Source organism: Haematobia irritans, chromosome 1 (assembly GCF_050003625.1).
Source record: "Haematobia irritans isolate KBUSLIRL chromosome 1, ASM5000362v1, whole genome shotgun sequence".
Lineage (NCBI taxonomy): Eukaryota > Metazoa > Arthropoda > Insecta > Diptera > Muscidae > Haematobia > Haematobia irritans.
Genome location: NC_134397.1, coordinates 225,935,112 through 225,959,605, shown reverse-complemented (window position 1 = coordinate 225,959,605; position 24,494 = coordinate 225,935,112). Strand labels below are relative to the sequence as shown.

Here is a 24,494-nt window from a genome sequence, read left to right as displayed (position 1 = left end):
ACCACTAGACCCATTCAGTCAAATGTAATAAGAACTTCGTTGTTATCCATAAATGCTGCCAGATTCTATGGTTAGGTCAATGATAAGGAGGACCTCCTTTTCATAGCTGAGTCCGACCGGCATTTCTTCTTACAGTGACACCAAATAGAGAAGCTTTAAATCTCTTAAAAATGTCTTCAGAATTATTGAGAGTGAATAAACCACCACTGAAAGACTTTTTGGTCGAAACTGGGATTGATCCCAGAACCTTTTATATGCATGCTAACCATTGATCCACGTTAGCTGCAGAAAGTGATTTAGGAAAATAAATAATGGTACTTATTTTTACAAAACAACGTATTAGATTTTGCCCACATAAGTATATCTTGCGAATGTAAGTAGCATTCCGAAGTTTTTTCATGCTCATGTCTGGTCCTTTTCGGAAAAGATATGCAATAAACTCTAGGTGTCCATTGCACGGTTGTCGCAGTTGGTAGAATTCTACCAAACACGGTGGATTTTTTACTGTTTGGTAGATTGTTAGAATTCTTGATGTTTTGGTAGATTTCTTAAAATCTTCCTTTTCAATTGAGAAGTACTTCAATTTCCTATATATAGAAATAAAAAAAATTAAAATTAATAGATATAAAATGTCATATTTGTTGTCGTGATCTCAGCTTAAAAACCATTGCTATGACTAAACTACAAGAGTAGCTTAACCAACAGAGAAAAAGAAGGTTTGCCAAATTTATTAGGGCAAAGAACTGCAAGATGGTTGGATGGACGCACGTTTCGGAATTACCACATTCCTCGTCAGTATCCTCTACTTGCAGCAAAACTATAAAATTTCGACAAAATTTTCTATAGAAATAACATTTTGAAAAAATTTTCTATAGAAATAAAATTTTGAGAAAATTTTCTATAGAAATAAATTTTCGAGAATATTTTCTATAGGAAATAGAGAAAATTTTCTATAGAAATAAAATTTTGAGAATACATATTTTCTATAGGAAATTGAGAAAATTTTATATAGGAAATTGAGAAAATTTTCTATAGAAATAAAATTTTGCGAAAATAACATTTTGAGAAATTTTTCTATAGAAATAAAATTTTGAAACAATTTTGTATTGAAATAAAATTTTGACTTCAAAATAAGTTTTTTTTTAATTTGTAGATTTTAAGTAAAATTTTCTTAAAATTTCGGTAGATTTTTTTTGGCACGAGTGGCAACCGAGGTCTGATCATGATTTTTCACGCACACAAAAAAAACATTTTTTATCTTCAATCACGTAATAAATTGATCCAAGTAATTTTTAATTGAAATATCTTCAATCACAGAAATAGTGGTATCAATTTAAAAATTAATTGAAAGTCAATTAAAAATGTAATTGATACTATTAATTTTTGTGATTGACTTTTGTTTCAATTAATAAAAATTGTTGAATTTTTGTGCTAGATGGACTAAATAGTATAAGTGAACCTGGAAAAAATGGAGCTTTGGTAGATATCCACATCTCTCGTGGTTGGGTCAAACCACAATATAAATATTCATCAATTTAAAATACTCCACAGTTCGAGGGCGGTTCGGAAACTTCTTAGCCTATCATTGAAAGAGAATAGTTAGTTTTTCAAAAATATTTTTATTTTTCAATATAATCTCCTGAAACTTCAATATACTTAGTCCAACGCTTTTCTAGCAATTCTATCCCTTGATCCCTTGATTAAAATAGTTTTCCTCAAGGTCTTCAAAATAGTGGTTTACCACTGTAATTGCACCTTCATTTGAGGTAAAACGCTTGCCAGCAAGGAATTGTTTTAGTTTTGGGAACAAGTACAAGTCACTGGGAGCTAAATCAGGAGAATAAGGTGGGCGGTCAAGCAACTCGTACTTTAATTCGTTGATTTTAGCCATTGTTAAGGCACTCTTGTGCGCTGGTGCGTTGTCTTGATGAAAAATTATTTTTTTGTGTTGTAAGCCAGGACGTTTTTCTCGAATTTGTACATTTAATAGATCCAAAAGGTTGCAATAGTACTCTGAATTTATTGTTTTAAAGGGTGATACGGTCAAAATTTGGTCAATATAAACTTGACGTATTTCTTTCAATTTTGCATTTAAAAAATCTGAACACTCCTCATTTTGAAGGTGTGTGTGTGTAGAATGTTGCTCTTATTTTGATTTTGGAATTCACTCTTCAGTTGTCAAAATACCGTCCAAGCAAGAAGAGCAGCGTATCAAAATTTTGCTCGCGCATCGCGAAAATCCGAGGTACTCGCACGCAAAGCTGGCAAAATCGCTAAAAGTTGCCAAATCAACCGTTACAAATGTAATTAAAGTGTTTGGGGAACGCTTGTCGACAGCCAGGAAGTCTGGATCGGGGGGAAATCGAAAACCGGAAGCCGTTGAGACGACAATGAGAGTTGCCGGTAGTTTCAAGCGAAACCTCTCTCTCCGAGATGCCGCAAATAAGCTGGATGTATCGTCTACAACCGTGCATCGAGCCAAAAAACGAGCCGGACTATCGACTTACAAGAAGGTAGTGGCTCCAAATCGCGATGATAAACAAAATACGACGGCCAAAGGGCGATCCCGGAGGCTGTACACGACGATGTTGATGAAGTTTGACTGCGTGGTAATGGACGACCAAACCTACGTCAAAGCCGACTACAAGCAGCTTCCGGGACATGAGTTTTATACGGCAAAAGGAAGGGGAAAGGTAACAGATATTTTCAAGCACATAAAACTGTCAAAGTTCGCAAAGAAATATCTGGTTTGGCAAGCCATCTGTACCTGTGGCTTGAAAAGCAGCATTTTCATAGTTTCCGGGACTGTCAACCAAGAAATTTACGTGAAAGAGTGTTTGAATAAACGTCTGCTGCCTTTCCTGAAGAAACACAGTTGTTCCGTACTGTTTTGGCCGGATTTGGCATCTTGCCATTACGGTAAAAAGGCCATGGAGTGGTACGCCGTTACGGTAAAAAGGCCATGGAGTGGTACAACAAGAACCCTCCCAACACGCCAGAGCTCCGCCCAATTGAGAAATACTGGGCTATTGTCAAGCGTAACCTGAAGAAGACCAAAAAACTGCTAAGGACGAGCAGCAGTTCAAGGCAAACTGGCTTTCTGCGGCGAAGAAGGTGGACAAGGTGGCTGTACAAAATCTGATGGCAGGTGTCAAGCGTGAGGCCCGGCAATTCGGATTTGGAAAAGCGAAAGCCTAACCAAATATTTTTCCTAATTGAACTTGAAAAAGAAATTTAATTTGATTTTTAAATAAACGATTTCACCAATTTACACGCGTTTTCCCTTGACAAAATTTTGACCGTATCACCCTTTACCCTTGTGCAGATAATCAATCAATAAAATACCTTTGAAGTCCCAAAAAACCTTTGCCATAAACTTACCAGCCGATTGAATTGTTTTTGCCTTCTTTGGGGCACTTCCTCCAGCTTCAGTCAATTGTTTGTTTGTTCTTTTGTCTCTGGAGTATAGTGGTGGATCCATGTATCATCAGCAGTTATGAAACGATGCTTAAAATCCATTTTATTTCGCTTAAAATGATCCAAACAAGCTTAAGAAATGTTCATTCTTATGCGTTTTTAATCGACTGTTAACAAATGCGGCACCCATCCTGCAGAAAGCTTTTTCATCTGTAGTTCTTTATGCTAAATTAAATGGACTCGATCATTTGAGATGCCCATGATATTAGCAATTTCATGCACTTTTATTCGTCGATCATTTAATATCATATCATGCACTTTGGCTACGATTTCTGTTGTTGTTGCTGTTTTTGGATGTCCACTACGTGGTTCACCTTGAATACTTGTACGACCACGTTTAAATTCAGCAACCCAATTTTTTACTGTTGCATATGAAGGAGCACTTTCACCTAACACATTCACCATATCATTATGAATTTCTTGTCCCGATAAACCTTTTTTATGTAAATATTTAATGACAGCACGCATTTCTAATTTTTCCATTGTAAAAAAATAGCGGATGCGTCTGTCAGATCGAAACAAAATTTAACATGTGTTCATAACAGAGATGGAAGTTTCCAAAACACTATACTTTTTCCTGTTTGTGCTAGGCTAAGAAGTTTCCGAACTGCCCTCGTAGTTTTTATTCGTTTTGGAAAATAGTTCTAACCTCACATCTGGTTGCTTCAACTGTATGCCCTAATTAAAACTAACCCAGCAAAAAAAGTGTCGCCAAAAAAGTAATGAAAATGTTCTTTTTGGATCCGGAAGTGGTGCAAAATTGACGCAGAAGCGATGAATTTAACATGGGTTTGTCATAGGACGGAAGTCCTCCATTTCAACAGCCGTTGCACTGAATTTGCATCACTTCTGTAGGTGTGATCCGAATTCAATATTTTGGATGTAAATTAACAAAATCTGTTATATTTTGTCAAAAAAAAATATTTTTATAACTTTTATCGGATTCTAATGCTTGTCGGAAACGTTTGAACTCAAATATTTTCAAAAATTCACAATGTTTTCAAATTGGATTTAGCATTTTTTTCGACAAAATTTAAATGATTTGTACCATTTTATGAATTCTTACTCTGTTTTTAACCTATTTGAACCAAAAAAAGTTAAAATTACCCATTAAAAGTATGAAAAAACCAAGTTATAAAAAATTGAATTAAAAGAACTTCCTGGGTAGTTAAAATAAAGAACATCATTGGGAGTGCATCTTCTGGAAGTGATTTTAAAGTTGTGCCTTTGGAAGAACTTCCAAATTTTTTTGCTGGGTATCTCAAGCCCAGTATTCTTGTAAGTTTCAATGAGTTCTGTATTGATAATATAATTTTTTTCTAAGGAATTTCACCTATCCGAAAAGCTAATTTTTATACCCTGCTCCACACTGTGGAACAGGGTATTATAAGTTAGTGCATATGTTTGCAACACCCAGAAGGAGACGAGATAGACACATGGTGTCTTTGGCAAAAATGCTCAGGGTGGGTTCCTGAGTCGATATAGCGATGTCCGTCTGTCCGTGAACACATTTTTGTAATCAAAGTCTAGGTCGCAGTTTTAGTCCAATCGACTTCAAATTTGGCACACGTATGTGTTTTGGCTCAGAATAGATTCCTATTGGTTTTGGAAGCAATCGGTTCAGATTTAGATATAGCACCCATATATATATTTCGCCTGATATGGACTTATATGGCCCCAGAAGCCAGAGTTTTACCCTAATTTGCTTAAAATTTTGCACAAGAAGAACAATTAGTACTATAGTCAAGTGTGCCAAATTTTATTGAAATCGGTTCAGATTTAGATATAGCTCCCATATATATCTTTCGCCCGATATGCACTAATATGGACCCAGCAGCCAGAGTTTTATACCGATTTGCTTGAAATTTTGTATTAGCATAACACTTAGACGTATAGTCAAGTGTGCAAAATTTGATTGAAATCGGTTCAGATTTAGATATAGCTCCCATATATATCTTTCGCCCGATATGGACTAATATGGTCCTAAAAGCTAGAGTTTTGACCCAATTTGGTTGAAATTTTGCACAGGGAGTAGATTTAGCATTCTAGCTATGCGTGCCAAATTTCATTGAAATCGGTTCAGATTTATATATAGCACCCATATATAGCTTTCGCCCGATTTACACTCATATGACCACAGAGGCCAATTTTTTGCTTCGATTTAGTTGAAATTTTGCACAAGGAGTAGATTAAGCATTGTAGCTATGTGTGCCAAATTTGGTTGAAATCGATTCAGATTTAGATATATCTCCCATATATAGCTTTCGCCCGGTTTACACTCATATGACCACAGAGGCCAATTTTTGGTCCGATTTAGTTTTTTTTTTGCACAGGGAGTAGAATTAGCATTATAGCGATGCGTGCCAAATTTGGTTGAAATCGGTTCAGATTTAGATATATCTCCCATATATAGCTTTCGCCCGATTTACACTCATATGATCACAGAGGCTAATTTTTAACTCCGATTTAGTTGAAATTTTGCACAGGGAGTAGAATTAGCATTGTAGCTATGCGTGCCAAATTTGGTTGAAAACTTGTTCAGATTTAGATATAGCTCCCATATATATGTTTTTCTGATTTCGACAAAAATGGTCAAAATACCAACATTTTCCTTGGTAAATCGCCACTGCTTAGTCGAAAAGTTGTAAAAATGACTCTAATTTTCCTAAACTTCTAATACATATATATCGAGCGATAAATCATAAATAAACTTTTTCGAAGTTTCCTTAAAATTGCTTCAGATTTAAACGTTTCCCATATTTTTTTCTAACATTGTGTTCCACCCTAGTACATTAGCCGACTTAAATTTTGAGTCTATAGATTTTGCAGAAGTCTATCAAATTCTGTCCACATCGAGTGATATTTAAATGTTTGGGACAAACTTTTATATATAGCCCCCAACACATTTGACGGATGTGATATGGTATCGAAAATTTAGATCTACAAAGTGGTGCAGGGTATAATATAGTCGGCCCCGCCCGACTTTAGACTTTCCTTACTTGTTAACCTATAAATCTCGTATTAACTATGTCAAACATTTGTATTTAATTTTCCTTATCTTCACAATATATTGTCATTGCACTGTAAATCCATTTCCATTTCTATAAGATACAGTAATTTTCCCCCATTCGGTTCGAAGGCAGCATCTGTGCGCTGTGTGCTTGTTTCAAACACTCAAAACTGTCTCTGCACTTCACTAAGTACTTGGGCACAAAAACACACACATACACAAACGCATAGCGCAACATACATTTAGCTTGACTTACTTCCTTCCTTGCCACTTAGCAATAGCAAAATGCACAGAGACAGTGAGAGCGAGAACGAGAACGAGAGAGAGAGGGAGAATGAGATTGAGGAGACCACTAAGAGAAAAAAATAAGGACAGAGAAAGGGTGCAGTAAACTCGTAAAAATTCTAATATTCTGCTCTATGCCCGACTTCCGCCTTATTCGCTTGTTATGTTCGATGAGTCAACAGAGTTACCATATGTTTGGTAGCTTTGAAGATATTCAACCACACAGCATACATTTAAGGTCTTCAATAAAAAAAACAAACCAAGTCTATTATATCTATGTGTGGTGATATTTGTCAATTGGGAGAGACCCTACCAACGATGGCAGTGACTGTGCCGGTTAGTTTGGTTTATTCATTTGTACCACTTCACTTTTTATTCTCTCATACTCACCCATTTGCCTGCATCACGTTCGTCAGCATTTTTGATAAGCAACAATGTTCGGGATAATATCACTCGCTGTGACGATGGTATTGGATATAAAGCCGATGAGTCCGATACACGATACCATCTAAAAAAAATAAACACACAAAAAAGAAACGATGAGAAAAAAGTCAAATAAGTGGAAAATGACTATGGGATAAAATATTCGTACTAAAGTAAACACAAACATATACCCTACCACCACCACCCCCAAATCATTGTCATCCAATCATTGAAGTATGAAAATCATGAATTACTTCAGTTTGGGAGGGAGGAGTATTGGAAATTGCGTAAGTTTGTGTGGAGTAGTCTTCGGTTTACTTTTGTATGAAGCAAAAAAAAAATATAAGATGAAAATATGTTTTTTATGGTAATTGAGCTATGATATCTTTAAATTGGTTTTAAAATATGCTCCCTAGGCATATACATTTTGTCTATGTTTGTCTTGACTTGAGGAATGAAGGAAACGTGTAATACCTTAGTAATGGAAATCAATATTCATGACAGATTATAGGCGATGTAAGAGGAGTTTTCATGCCGAAATTGCCTTTATATGCATTCGCCCCCCTTATCACTTATCAGGGTCAGATTATAGGGGGAATTATTGAGTTGGTATAAAAATTTGCCCATACATATAAAATTATGTAAGGGAGTATTATGTTTTTTATTTTTTATTTTTAAAACCACTAAAAGAGATCCCAAGTTGGGGGAAACTGATTACGTGACACCATACGCCATCGACTGAACTAGGAGTATATAAAAGTTGAAAATTTTAAAAGTGTAAGTGTAAGAAAGCTTTCCCAGCTCCAAAGATTTTGTCCTTACTTTAATTGATTTCGAGCCAATGGAATGAGAAATTATACTTTTATACTTTTACGACTCAATTTATTTTTAAATTAAGCCATTGCGAACTTGATATTGGGAAAGGAATTTTAGTTATGAATTTGTCCATCTCTTGTCATCGTGCGAAATTACAATTTTTATAAACATCTTAACCAAAACTTAAACTTCCAAATTGAAACTAGCATTCAGGTGAAAATTATATCATGTTTCAAGTAAAAAAAAAAACGTTATTAAGATATGAGAGTTGTCTTTTTTATTTCGGGTTTAGACAAAATTATTGTTGCAATCTGCCAATTGATAACTATATTGTAAAACTTGATATTTTTCAGTGTTCACAATATGAGCGCTATTTTTCTTGTTTACTGCAACTTAAACGATTCATTTCGCCTAAATTGATGAGCTTAATTCATTTTTTAAAGATAAAGCTGCGTCAAGGACAGTATTTATCGATGGTATGGTAGTCGACTACCTACGTCACTCTAAGACGAATTTCGTAAACGTCGTCTAAAATCAGTTGCAGTTCCGGAAACCATTGATTCTGTGCTCCAACTGATATTGCCAGATCGTCGTGAGATTGAGACAACCTTAGGCTTTAGTGGTTCTAGCATACATTCAATATTGCATGAACCTTTGACGGTCAAAGAATTTGTTCTCATTGCATGCCACACAATTTGTCGCTCAAAAGAAGGGACGTGTCGATTGGTCGAAAGAAACGATCCAAAAATACGATCACCGTGCTTTGGAACACGTCTATGACATCATGACAGGTGATAAGCTAAAGGTTAAAGTGGCAGCCAAATTTGATTTAGGTTTCACAGAAAAAAAATCAAGAAAATTTTTCCAATTAAAGTCTTAATTGAATTTTAAAAAATATGCAATAAAAAATTTAATTGATTAAAAAATTTTTTTAATTGAAACAAAAATCAAATACAAATATTAATAGTATCAATTAATTTTTTAATTGAATCAATTAAATTTTTAATTGGATCAATTAATGTTAATTGACTTTCAATTTATACTATCATTTCTGTGATTGAAGACATTTCACTTAAAAAATTAATTGGATCAATTAATTTCGTGATTGAATCAGAAAAAAAAATTTTGTGTGTTACTTGGACTATTCAGTGCATTGTGAGCGATGAATCGTGGATTTATGCGTATAAGCCCGAAAGTAAACTGCAGGGTTTCAAAATGTTACAAATCAAACAAAATGTGCTCGCGCACGAAGAGCTTCCAAGTAAATGATCCCCTGTTTTTTTTCGGAAAATCGCAACCGTACCACTCGAACAACCCAGAACTGTCAATTCTGGGTGAGACACACCCAAGAAATCAGGAAAACCAACCTCCAAACACGTATCACTCATTGCGCTCAGTATGCATATTTTGATTTTTACCTCTATTACTTGGATGACAATGAAAAGAAAAATCGGGAAATTTTATTTTTAACTTTCAGACAATTTATTTCGGCAGACCGTCGAATATGAGAACTACATTAAAGACTAAACCATGTTTGACGTATCTATAGGAAAATAGGTCATACCCTATTCGGTACATTTATGTATAGACTTAAAATATATCTATGTGTAGGAAAATCCCATAAAATTTCGTTGTATAGTAGCCCAAGAAATCAAATCGAGAGATTTGTCGATATGGGGACTTTTTTCGAAATTGCTGACAAAAACTTTCAGTACCACACAGGATGATTACCACACACAGAAAGAAATAGAAAATAGTCGCAAAACCATATTTCGATGCGTTGCAAAAGAAATTGCAGAATTAATAGTCATTTGTTAAACTCATGCTAAATTTTCGGTGAACTAGGTGACACTAAATTAACGCTATAATTGGAATAGCCCTGTTTTATTTAAAACATCAACATTTAGTAGTTTATGCAAAAGTCCAATTAAAACTCTCGAAAAAAAAGATATCCACATATTGTATTTCCCTCAAAAACCCTATGATCGCTATCATTCTTTTAACATTTCAAAACATACTTTTGTAGGAAAATTTCTTTTCTTTGATCCCATTTCCGTTGGTGCCAATATTGGGAATTTCTCCAAAATATAGGATTTTTTCATGAATTTGGACGAAATTTCTGAGTTGGAGATTTAGTGGTTTGATGAGAGAATTTCCATTTTTTTTTTTCAAAAATTGTTCAGTATTACTAACAGCCAATTTCTTTAATAGCCAAAACTATTTTGTTTGACTGAAATGCAATAACACACTGAAACAAGTATATACAGCACTAAGTTCGGCCGGGCCGAATCTTAAATACCCACCACCATGAACCAAATATTAGGGTTTCCTTTGAAATTTCAGGAGGACTTGAGGACACTTCCCGAAGATAAATTTAAAGATTTCACCTATGAGGACTATATCAGATTCTGGATTTATAAGAACCATTTTTGTTTGAGTTTTAGAGGAATCATTAACATCTCTTGTAAGTGTGCAAGAAAATTATAAAATAACGTCTTAATTTGAAATCTTAAATCTGTGGAAGTAAAATCTGGAAATTTTACATTGAGTTTCAAGCAATTTTCATGATCAGTGCGTCTTCTACACTGTCAAGAAGTGAAGTCGGTCTATATGGAGGCATTATCAAATGGACCGATAAAAACTTAATCCGATACACGTTTTTGTGAGCCTAAAATATCAGAATATTTACAAATTCAGGCAAATCAGATAAAAACTACGGTTTCTAGAAACCCAAGGAGTTAAATCGGGAGATCGTTCTTATGGGGGCTATACTAAAATATGGACCGATACTCACCGTTTTCGGCACACCTCTTACCTCTAGATTTCCAATTTCAGACAAATTGGTTTCTATAAGCCCAAGACCCCAAATCGGGAGGTCGTTTTATATGGGGACCATACCAAAACATGGACCGATACTCACAATTTTTGGCACACGTTTTTGTGGTCCTACAATACCTCTAGATTTCCAATTTCAGGTAAATTGAATAAAAACTGCGGTTTCTATAAGCCCAAGAAGTAAAATCGGGAGATCGGTCTATATGGGGGCTATACCAAAATATGGACCGATACTCACAATTTTCGGCATACGTATTTGTGGTCCTACAATACCTCTAGATTTCCAATTTCAGGTAAATTGAATAAAAACTGCGGTTTCTATAAGCCCAAGAAGTAAAGTCGGGAGATCGGTCTATATGGGGGCTATACCAAAACATGGACCGATACTCACCATTATTTGCACACCTCTTCACGGTCATAAAATACCTCTAGAATTCAAATTTCAGTCAAATTGGATAAAAACTACGATTTCTATAAGCCCAAGACCCCAAATCGGGAGGTCGGTTTATATGGGGACTATATCAAAACCGGGACCGATATAGCCCATCTTCGAACTTGAGCTGCCTGCATACAAAAGACGAGCTTGTGCAAAATTTCAGCACGATTGCTTCATTATTGAAGACTGTAGCGTGATTACAACAGACAGACAGACAGACAAACAGACAGACAGACGGACATCGTTATATCGTCTTAGAATTTCTCCCTGATCAAGAATATATATACTTTATATAGTCGGAAATCGATATTTCGATGTGTTACAAACGGAATGACAAACTTATTATACCCCCATCACCATTCTATGGTGGTGGGTATAAAAATATCACTGAAAAAATACAAAGTTGATTGAAGTTTAAATTAATAAAATAATTGATACAATTAACTTTTAATTAAGATAGAAACATTGAATTAATTAAGTCAATTTTTATTTCTTTAATTAAAAAACAAGTAAGTAAAGTCTAAAATCGGGCGGGGCCGACTATATTATACCCTGCACCACTTTGTAGATCTAAATTTTCGATACAGTATCAAATCCGTCGAATGTGTTGGGGGCTATATATAAAGGTTTGTCCCAAATACGTGCATTTCAATATCACTCGATCTGGACAGAATTTGATAGACTTCTACAAAATCTATAGACTCAAAATTTAAGTCGGCTAATGCACCATTGTGTTCCACCACAATGTTAGTAAAAAATATGGGAAACATTTAAATCTGAAGCAATTTTAAGGAAACTTCGCAAAAGTATATTTATGATTAATCGCTCGATATATATGTATTAGAAGTTAAGGAAATTAGAGTCATTTTTACAACTTTTCGACTAAGCAGTGGTGATTTGACAAGGAAAATTTTGGTATTTTGACCATTTTTGTCGAAATCAGAAAAACATATATATGGGAGCTATATCTAAATCTGAACCGATTTCAATCAAATTTGGCACACTTGACTATACTACTACTTGTACTCTCTGTGCAAATTTTCAACTAAATCGCAGTTAAAAATTGGCCTCTGTGGTCATATGAGTGTAAATCGGGCGAAAGCTATATATGGGAGCTCCATCTAAATCTGAATCGATTTCAACCAAATTTGGCACACTTGACTATACTACTAATTGTACTCCTAGTGCAAAATTTCAACCAAATTGGGCCAAAAATCTGGCTTCTGGGGCCATATAAGTCCATAACGGGCGAAAGATATATATGGGAGCTATATCTAAATCTGAACCGATTTCAATCAAATTTTGCACACATGACTATACTACTAATTTTACTCCTTGTGCAAAATTTCAAGCTAATCGGGATGAAACTCTGGCTTCTGGGTCCATATAAGTGCATATCGGGCGAAAGATATATATGGGAGCTATATCTAAATCTGAATCGATTTCAACCAAATTTGGCACACTTGATTATACTACTAATTGTACTCCTAGTGCAAAATTTCAACCAAATTCGGCCAAAAATTTGGCTTCTGGGGCCATATAAGTCCATATCGGGCGAAAGATATATATGGGAGGAATATCTAAATCTGAATCGATTTCAACCAAATTTGGCACACTTGATTATACTACTAATTGTACTCCTAGTGCAAAATTTCAACCAAATACGGCCAAAAATCTGGCTTCTGGGGCCATATAAGTCCATATCGGGCGAAAGATATATATGGGAGCTATATCTAAATCTGAACCGATTTCAATCAAATTTTGCACACTTGACTATACTACTAATTGTACTCCTAGTGCAAAATTTCAACCAAATTCGGCCAAAAATCTGTCTTCTGGGGCTATAAGTCCATATCGGGCGAAAGATATATATGAGAGCTATATCTAAATCAGAACCGATTTCGTCCAAAATCAATAGGGTTCTATTCTGACCCAAATTAGGTACATGTGCCAAATTTGAAGGCGATTGGACTTAAATTGCGACCCAGACTTTGATCACAAAAATGTGTTCACAGACAGACGGACGGATGGACGGACATGGTTATATCGACTCAGGGACCCACCCTGAGCATTATTGCCAAAGACACCATGTGTCTATCTCGTCTCCTTCTGGGTGTTACAAACATATGCACTAACTTACCCTGTTCCACAGTGTGGCGCAAGGTATAATAATTTATGCAAACTCGGAAGACCAAGTCTGTTAAAAAAGTGATGGACTTTTTTAATTTTTAATTAAAATTCATTCATTCATTGCGAAATTTTCCATCTATTTGAAATGAATGTACTGCTTTGCTGGCACTTTTTTTCCTGGGTTTTTGTCGAACGAAAAGCCTCATTCGAAAAACTGGGGATAATGCAAGGTTTGAGTAATTATGGTTTGCGTGCTAGATTTGTGCAAACTTTTTTTTTTCAGAAATAAAAGTAAAAACTGTGAATCCGTGAAGCAATAAAGAAATTAATTAATAAAGAACGAGACCCGCTCTAGGACATAAAAGTCAATGGTTGCCGTTTTTTTCTATTTTTTATGCAACAAATTGTTTGGCGATATTTTTTTTCTGGAATATTGTTTTAAATTGACAAAAGCATCCTGATAATGTGACAAGAGCTCAAAAAATACTACAATACTGCGTCTAACTACAAGACTTACGTTTTTTGTAGCCAAAATCTACCTTTCACCAGTTCTAGGTGGCGTATGACAAATGTGAGTGGTACCCTAGATTTTTATACGCCACCATGTACTCTTATGTGCCAATGCTGCAGCGTGTGTGCGTCCATCTGGGAAGAGCGCATACAAGAGGCTTATCCTCAGTCAGGATCAGTTTTGAGATTGATCCATTTCACGCAGGGTGCAGGAAGAAAATTAATGCAAATGTCCTCCAAATAACCTTTATTCCCGGGGTCTGGTTATCAGCGTTGCCAATTTAGCTTTTTTCCCGCTAGATTTGGCTTTTTTTGAAGACGTTTAGCGGGAAAAAATGCATTTAGCTTTTAGCTTTTTTTTCTGGCTTTTTTTCATGACCCTTTTAGCTATTTTTGGCTTTTTTATTTTCGACATGTTTCTATTGAAATATGGATAAATCGGCGTTTTTATCTAAGCGTGCTGCAAGTATAAGGGTTTCCACATATTTCAAAGCTCAGTTGAAAAATTAATAATGAGTCCAGCCATTATGCGGGCATTTTTGTAGCAAATACACCTTGTTGTAAAGTTTTTTCATTATATACATAAAAGTTATCGTAAACTTTAAATCTAATATTACCATACAAATTTGTTAGATAAACTGTCAGTAAATTATTGGGAATATTATCATTTGACTCGTTTATCCTTTTTATGTTATTATAATATTCTAAAGTTATTACGATATTACTAAATTAAAATAGTAGATGTGAATTGCTTTGTGCACTGAAAAAATATTGTCGTCTCCTTAAAATACGAACGCGAATTTTGGTTATAATAGCATTTGTGAATTTCTTTTATATAAACTGTTTTCCTTGTCCAAAAGACGATAAAGTCGTTTTGACCTTATAATTAAGTGATTCAACTTAAAAATGGGTATGTTTTCATGAAAGAAGGAAGAATTAATGAAATAGTCTTTAAATGTGAGGAGTTTTTGCCACAAACCAAAATAGCGTTCAAAAATAGAAGATGTTTTTCAACACTTTATTTTAAAAACGTATATATACAATAATTTCTACTTGAAGTCGAGACTGAATTTGGAAATTTAAGTTGGCGTTAGCACGTTTTTAAAGCACTTTGATAGCTCATGAAGAAAAGGAAAATGTTTTTACTGGGAAATGTAAACTATAGGTATTTTCTACAATTTAAATAAAAGTAATGTATTTCGAATTTTTCACAATTTCAAAACCAAACTAAAATTTTATTTAAAAAAATGACAAATCATTTTTTTACCAAATCCAAAGCATGCTTAGATCATTTAATATTTTAAAATAACAAGTAAATAAAATAGAGGTGTTGGGAAGGTAGCTCCCACAAAACGAAGGACTTCCAGTAAAAAATTTGTGATAGTAATCAAAATGTATCGAATACGCAAACAGAGCTAATAAGCCTTAGATATTGTTACAGTCTCACAGAAGTGGAATTAAAATGAAAATAATATGCATTGTAAGTGAAATAAAGCCTTTAAGTTTGTTAAATTTCAATCAAAAATGTGACTTTTGATACAAACAAATTTAGCTTTTTTTCTAGCTATTTTTTAGCATTTTTTAGCTTTTTTTAGCTATTTTTTTGGGCAAATCTAGCGGTTTTTGGTGAAACAATTCTGGCAACGCTGCTGGTTATTTCTGGTCAGTGTTTTTGTCGAACGAAAATCCTTATTACGAAACAAGTAAGGAAAGTCTAAAGTCGGGCGGGGCCGACTATATTATACCCTGCACCACTTTGTAGATCTAAATTTTCGATACCATATCACATCTGTCAAATGTGTTGGGTGCTATATATAAAGGTTTGTCCCAAATACATACATTTAAATATCACTCGATTTGGACAGAATTTGATAGACTTTTACAAAATCTATAGACTCAAAATTTAAGTGATAGACTTTTACAAAATCTATAGACTCAAAATTTAAGATGGACTAGGGTGGAACACAATGTTAGTAAAAAATATGGGAAACATTTAAATCTGAAGCAATTTTAAGGAAACTTCGCAAAAGTTTATTTATGATTTATCGCTCGATATATATGTATTAGAAGTTTAAGAAAATTAGAGTAATTTTTACAACTTTTCGACTAAGCAGTGGCGATTTTACAAGGAAAATGTTGGTATTTTTACCATTTTTGTCAAAATCAGAAAAACATATATATGGGAGCTATATCTAAATCTGAACCGATTTCAACCTTATTTAGCACGCATAGCAACAATGCTAATTCTACTCCCTGTGCAAAATTTCAACTAAATCGGAGCAAAAAATTAGCCTCTGTGGTCATATGAGTGTAAATCGGGCGAAAGCTATATATGGGAGCTATATCTAAATCTGAACCGATTTCAACCAACTTTGGCACGCATAGCTACAATGCTTATTCTACACCCTGTGCAAAATTTCAATTAAATCGGAGTAAAAGATTGGCCTCTGTGGTCATATGAGTGTAAATCGGGCGAAAGCTATATATGGAAGCTATATCTAAATCTGAACCGATTTCCACCAAATTTGACACGCATAGCTGTAATGCTAATTCTACTCTCTGTGCAAAATTTCAACTAAATCGGAGCAAAAAATTGGCCTCTGTGGACAAAGGAGTGTAAATCGGGCGAAAGCTATATACGGGAGCTATATCTAAATCTGAACCGATTTGGATGATATCTTGCAAGTTTTTCGAGACTCATAAAATATTCGGATGTGCGGAATTTGAGGAAGATCGGTTGATATACACGCCAATTATGACCAGATCGGTGAAAAATATATATGGCAGATATATCTAAATCTGAACCGATTTTTTCCAAAATCAATAGGGATCGTCTTTGAGTCGAAACAGGACCCTGTACCAAATTTTAGGACAATCGGACTAAAACTGCGAGCTGTACTTTGCACAAAAATACATCAACAGACAGACAGACAGACGGACAGACGGACATCGCTAAATCGACTCAGAATTTAATTCTAAGAAGATCGGTATACTAAACGATGGGTCTCAGACGTTTCCTTCTTGGCGTTACATACAAATGCACAAACTTATTATACCCTGTACCACAGTAGTGGTGGAGGGTATAAAAATGGGGATCATACAAGATTAGAGTAATTATGATTTGCGTGCTAGTTCGGTACAAACAATTAATTAATAAAGAACGAGACCCGCTCGAGGTCATAAAAGTCAGTGGTTGCTAGCTTTTTTTAAGTTTTATAAAAATGCAAAAAATATTTGGCGATTTTTTGTGGAATATTATTTTAAATTGAAAACAGCGTCCTGATATTGCGACAAGAGCTCAAATCGAATAAATCGAATCGAACTACAAGACTTACTTTTTTGTAGCCAAAATCTACCTTTCCTCTGTTCTAGGTGGCGTATGACAAATGTGAATGGTACCCTAGATTTTTATACGCCACCATGTACTCTTATGTGTTAATGCTGCATCTATTTGTGTGTGCGTCCAACTGGGCAGAGCGCATACATGAGGCTTATCCTCAGTCAGGATCAGTTTTGAGATTGATCCATTTCGCGCAGGGTGCAGGCCAGTGAAAGAAAATTAATGCAAATGTCCTCCAAATAACCTTTATTCCCGGGGTCTGGTTAGTTTAGGTCAGAAAGTTGTGTGATTACATACAGTTTGTCAAGATTGTCAAGCCCATTCAGTCGTGCCTTATTTCTTTGACCCTCTCTAATCAAAGAGCAATAGCGAATTATTTCAAATTAAGTTAAAACAAAACTAAATATAAACTGATCCCACATCATGAGGTTCTCCCTTGTGTATTTATCTCTTGATTTCATCAATTAAGAAAACCCAAGCAAAATGTATCCAACGATAGTGGTTTCCTAATCATTCCCTGAGGAAAGCTATTAGAGAAAATCTTTATTTGATATTCCCTTCCCCCTCCTACATTGCCTAGTGAAAAGAACCGCAAATGTATCACAATTGCCAAAAGGCTTTTGACAAGCGTGTAGGTTGCAAATCCCCATAGTCTTTTTTTTTTTTGTCGAAGTTCGTATTAATCCATTGAAAGTGAATTCTAAACAAACTCATTAAAATTCCCCATATAAACGCTCACTCAATGGATTTAACTAACAAGGAAATTCCATGGGATGGGATATGGTATTAGACACTGAAGCCCACATTTTTCCTAGACGCTGAAGGTATAATCTCGAATTTCACATAACAACACTGTAAAGTTGCTGATGAAAAAATGTCACAATGAAATGACAAGGGGTAAAAAATTAAAAGCAAATAAGGAAGTTAACCTCAAGATGCCCTCAAAAGAATATCATGGGGAAATTCTTTTGTGTGTTGCCTACATTCCTTGGAGTCTTCCACTCAAAAGAGGCATATGTGATGGTGATATACCACCATCAGACTTATTTGACTACCTTTTTTCTAGGGTGGTGGGTGACTCCAGGAATGAGCAGGCAGTAGGAGGCTTTGCAAATGCGTGCTTGGAATAACTAAGCATACGATAAGAATTCACAACAATGCTGCCGTTGATGAGAAGAATCTGTCACAGATTATGCTTAAGTAGCGTTTATTGATTTCGTGTTTACTTATATGAGGGTATGACACGTTAACAGAATGCGGGCATATTCAAATCTCAAATCTTTATTGAAATAAGTGATTTGTTTCTGAATGCTAGGGAAGTCGTGAGGAGCACAAAATTATTTTAGAGAAAAATTAGTTATCGATGTCATATAAGACTACTAACAGTCCTTTGTGTCAAAGAAATATGTCTTTAATAAAGTGTAAAATGTATACGTGTAAAATGTATTAATGACATTAACCTTTTTACGAAATTTTGAGTAACTTAATATCTCAACAATAATGCTTGAGTTTAACGATTTATTAAAAATAACATCGGTTTAATTATTTATTCATTTCGTCTATGGAATAGTACATCCATCATCGGAACACTCATTAATGTATTCATCAGGAGAAATGGAGTCAGTAGTTGAGATGAAGAACTGCTTACCGAGAGCTTTTATGTCATAATTCCTGCATTCATATTGGTGCTGGAGAATAATGACTCTTCATCCCCGGTGGTTTCAAATTGAGTTTTTCGAAATAATTCTGTAAATTGTGAATGGATAACGATAGGTTAGGTTAGGTTAGGTGGCAGCCCGATGTGTCAGGCTCACTTAGACTATTCAGTCCATTGTGATACCACATTGGTGAACTTCTCTCTTATCACTGAGTGCTGCCCGATTCCATGTTAAGCTCAATGACAAGGGACCTCCTTTTTATAGCCGAGTCCACATTGCAGTGAAAACACTTAGAGAAGCTTTGAAACCCTCAGAAATGTCACCAGCATTACAGATCCACCGCTGAAAAACTTTTTGGTGTTCGGTCGAAGCAGGAATCGAACCCACGACCTTGTGTATACAAGGCGGGCATGCTAACCATTGCACCACGGTGGCTCCCGTGGATAACGATATCAACATAATTCAGATGGCTGTATATGACTGCCCTCATATACAGGGTGACGTCGCCAAAAAAGTAATGAAAATAGTCTTTTTGGATCCGGAAGTAGTGCAAAATTGACGCAGAAGCGATTAATTTAACATGGTCTTGTCATTGGACGGAAGTTGCATCACTTCTTTAGGTGTAATCCGAATTCAATGTGTTGGATGTAAATTAAAAAATTCTGTGATATATTGTCACATAACTATTTTTTATAATTTTTTTATAATTTTTAATGGATTCTAACGTTTGTCGGAAACGTTTAACCTCAAACATTTTCAAAAATTCAAAATTTTTTGAGATTGGATTTAACATTTTTTTCGACAAAATTTAAATGATTTGTACCATTTTATGAATTCTTACTCTGTTTTTAACCTATTAGAAGCAAAAAAAAAGTTTAAATTATGCATTAAAAGTATGAAAAAAAAACCAAGTTATAAAAAATTGCAATAAAATAACTACCTGGGTAGTTCAAATAAAGAACATCATTGGTAGTGCATCTTCTGGAAGTGCTTTTAAAGTTGTGCCTTTGGAAGAACTTCCAAATTTTTTGCTGGGATGTAATAAAATAGTGCTATAGTTTGTCATTTTTATATCCTCCATCAACTTTGTCATTCCGTTCATAACACATCAAAATAATGGTCTCAAACCCCATAAATTCGAAATCGATCTGGGGATGTCCATCTGTCCGTCTCTTGAAATCACATTAACTTCCGAACGCAACAAACTATCGACTTGAAACTTTCTACACTGAAAAAAGGATGCCCGGTTCCAAAGATTTTGTCTTTACTTTAAAAAATTTGGTATTTATTTCGAACCAAAGACGCATAGAATACAAGTAAGGATACTTTCAGAACACAATTCTCTTTTAAATTTGGGTTTTGTGTACTTGCTTCTAGGAAGCAAATTTTAATTTTGCGCTTTTTTTCTTCATATGCTATCAAAGTCCTTTAAAAACGAGTTAACGACAACTTTATTTTCCAAATTAAGACTCGACTTCCAGTAGAAATTATGCTATGTTTCAAGTAAAAAACGTCTTTAAAATAAAGTGTTGAAAAACATGTCCTATATTTGAACGATTTTTTGCTTTGTAGTCAAGATGCAAAAAGACAACAAATTTAAAAACAATTTCATTAAATTTAAAGAATTTTTCTGAATTATTAAAGTCAAGTTGATCTTAGCCCAAACATTTTTGCTTTCATGTTACGATACCCCTTTTGTAAGTGAAATCACTTAATTATAAGGACAATACGACTTCATTGAAGAGTTTATCGACTTTTGGACAAGGAAAAAACTTTATATTAGAGAAATGCGTCTTCTATGCTAAGCAAAATTTGCATTCTTATTTTAAAGACATGAAATCTTTGACCTCACGACAATATTTTTTTCAGTGTACCCAGCAAAAAAATTGGTAATTTATTCTAAGGGCACAACTTTAAAAGCAATTCTAAAAATGTCCTCCCAAAGATATTATTTATTTCAACTAGGCAGGAAGTTCTTTAAATTTCATTTCTATAACTCGCCTTTTTTCATATTTTCATTAATGGGCAATTTTAACTTTCATTGTTTCAAATAGGTTAAAACCAGATTAAGAATTAATTTCGTCGAAAAGAATGCTAAATCCATTCTAGAAAAAACGATTTTTTTTTTTAATTTTTGAGATCCAACATTTCAGATAAGCGATAAAATGCATTAAAAATCATAAAAAATTATTAAAATCATTTATTTGGCAAAATATCAAAAATATTTTTAATTAACATCCAAAACTGTGAATTCGGATCAAACCTTAAGAAGTGATGTAAATTCAGTGCAACGAATTTTGAAATGGTGGACATCCGTCCTATGACAAGCCCTCGATAAATTCATCGGTTCTCCGCCAATTTCGCACCACTTCCGGATCCAAAAAGAACTTTTTCACTACTTTTTGGCGACGCTTTTTTTTTTTTGCTGGGTGATTGTTATTAATTAAGGTCGGATAGTATTGCAAATGGGGCATCTCAGAACACTTTTATGTATAGTACCCATATAAACCGGCCCCATGATTTGACTACCGAAGCTTACTGAAAGCTCATGCGATTCGGTTGAAATTTCGTACATGATGTAAGTTTACGCCCTCAAACAATCATGGCAAAATTGGTCCCTATCGGTGCATAATTACCCAGCAAAAAAATTTGGAAGTTATTCCAAAGGCACAACTTAAAAAGCACTTCCAGAAGATGCATTCCAAATGATGTTCTTTATTTTAACTACCCAGGAAGTTCTTTTGATTCAATTTTTTATAACTTTGTTTTTTCATACTATTCATAGGTAATTTTACCTTTTTTTATTTCAAATAGGTTAAGAACAGAGTAAGAATTCATAAAATGGTACAAATTGTTCAAATTTTGTCGAACCAATGCTAAATTCAATCAGAAAAAATTGTGCATTTTTGAAAATATTTGAGGTCAAACGTTCCGACAAGAATCCATTAAAAATAATAAAAAAAAAAATAATAAAAAATATTTATTTGACAAAATAACACAGAAATTTTTAATTTACATCCAAAACATTGAATTCGGATCACACCTAAAGAAGTAATGAAAATTCAGTGCAACGGCTGTTGAAATGGAGGACTTCCGTCCTATGACAAGCCCATGTTAAATTCATCGCTTCTGCGTCAATTTTGTACCACTTCCGGATCCAAAAAGAACACTTTCACTACTTTTTGGCGACGCTTTTTTTTGCTGGGAACTTATCCCTGATCAAGAATATACATACGGTGGTGGGTATAAAAAGGCAGATAGGTTTGGTTTTATTTTTTTTAATAAATAAATTGAAATTTTCTTTCATGTTAGGGTACACAATTTTAAGTCGAATCCTTAATTATAAGCACAAAATGACTTCACTGAAAAGATTATTGACCTTTGGATAAGGAAGTAAACTTTTTATCAGAGAAATTGGTCTTAAATAAAATTTGCATTCGTATTTTAAGGACATGAAATCTTTAACCTTAAGACAGTATTTTTTCAGTGCATCACAGTTGGTAGAATTCTATCAATGATAGAATTTTTACTCTTTGGTAGATTGTAGAATTCTTGGCGGTTTGGTGGATTTTGCAAAATATTCCTCTTCAACTACGAGTTACGTCTAAAGAAATATAAAGTTTTGGCAAAATTTTCTATAGAAATTTTTTATAGAAATAAAATTAAAAAAAAAAATCCTATAGAAATTTTTATAGAAAAAACAAGTATATACGGCCGTAAGTTCGGGCAGGCCGAAGCTTATGTACCCTCCATCATGGATTGCGTAGAAACTTCTTCTAAACACTGCCATCCACAATCGAATTACTTAAGTTGCGGTATCGCTTGCCGATGGCAAGGTATCTTAAAACCTCCTAACACCATCTTCTAAATTGTATGTAAGTCCATACGTGGTATATATTAAATCAAAAAAGATCGATCCAATACGTATATAATTCAGTTTGACAAAGTAGACATAACATTTTGACAAAATTTTCTGCAGAAATAATATTTTAACTAAATTTTCTATAGAAATAAAATTTTCACAAAATTTTCTATAGAAATAATAATTTTGACAAAATATTCTATAGAAAGAAAATTTTGACAAAAATTTCTACAGAAATAAAATTTTAACAAAATTTTCTATAGAAATAAACTTTTGACAAAATTTTCTATAGAATTAAAATCTTGGTAGATTATTTGTGGCTCGAGTGGCAACCATGATTATGAACCGAATAAAATTTGAACAACATTTTCTATAGAAATAAAATTTTGACAAAATTTTCTATAGAAATAAAATTTTGAAAATGATGAAAATTTTATTATGAACCGAATAAAATTTTAACAAAATTTTCTCTAGAAATAAAATTTTGACAAAATTTTCTATAGAAATAAAATTTTGGTAGATTATTTTTGGCTCTAGTGGCAACCATGATTATGAACCGATATGGACCAATTTTTGTGTGATTGGACCAATTTTGGTATGGTTGTTAGCGACCATATACTAAGCCTCTAAGAGAAGCAAATTTCATCCGATCCGGCTAAAATTTGGTACATGGTGTTAGTATATGGTCTTTAACAACCATGCACAAATTGGTCCACATCGGTCCATAATTATATATAGCCCCCATATAAACCGATCACCAGATTTTACCTCCGGAGCCTCTTGGAAGACCAAAATTCATTTGATTCAGTTGAAATTTGGTACGTGGTGTTAATATATGGCCTCAAACACCCATGCAAAAATTGGTCGAAATCGGTCAATAATTATATATAGGACCCATATAAACCGATCCCCAGATTTGACCTCCGGAACACCTTGGAAGAGCAAAATTCATCCGATTCGGTTTAAATTTGGTACGTGATGTTAGTATATGGTATCCACCAACCATGCAGGAATTGGTTCATATCAGTCCATAATTGTATATAGCCCCCATATAAACCGATCCCCAGATTTGACCTCCGGTGCCTTCTGGAGAAGCCAAATTCATCCGATCTGGTTGAAATTTGGTACGTGGTGGTAGTATATGATATTTAAGAACCATGACAAAAGTGGTCCATGTCAGTCCAAAATCATATATAGCCCCCATATAAACCGATCCAGAGATTTGGTTTTGGAGCCTCTTGGAGGAGCAAATTTCATCCGAATCAGTTGAGATTTGGTACATTGTGCTAATATATAGCCGTTAACAACCATGCCTAACTAGGTCCATATCCCCAATAACACAAAAATTGGTCCATATCAAGTTCATAATTCTATATAGCGACCCCCATATTTCAATTCTGGCTCTCTACGTACCGTGCAAAAGTCCATGTCGATTCGTAATTATTTGTAGACTTACCTACACATAACTTTTTTGTCTAATATATACCGCGTATGAACTAACTAACAATGTAGAAAACGATGCTAAGAAGTTTTAAGATACTACAACCCAAGTAATTCGATTGTGGATGACAGTCTTTCGTAGAAGTTTCTACGCAATCCATGGTGGAGAGTACATAAGATTCGGCCTGGCCGAACTTACGGCCGTATATACTTGTTTTTGTACTATTTTATACATATTTATATTTATTAATTAATTTATTTTTATACTATTT

The 24,494-nt window shown here is 34.3% G+C and overlaps 1 protein-coding gene across 1 annotated transcript in view; it reads right to left on the bottom strand.

Annotated features, from left to right (window-relative positions):
• Positions 1-24,494, bottom strand: part of Dscam3 (Down syndrome cell adhesion molecule 3) — a 317,456-nt gene that overhangs the window by 202,126 nt on the left and 90,836 nt on the right. Inside the window, exon 7 of the mRNA XM_075299301.1 lies at positions 7,163-7,280. Within this exon, the coding sequence (XP_075155416.1) occupies positions 7,163-7,280 (118 nt within the window). The remainder of the gene's footprint in view (positions 1-7,162; positions 7,281-24,494) is intronic.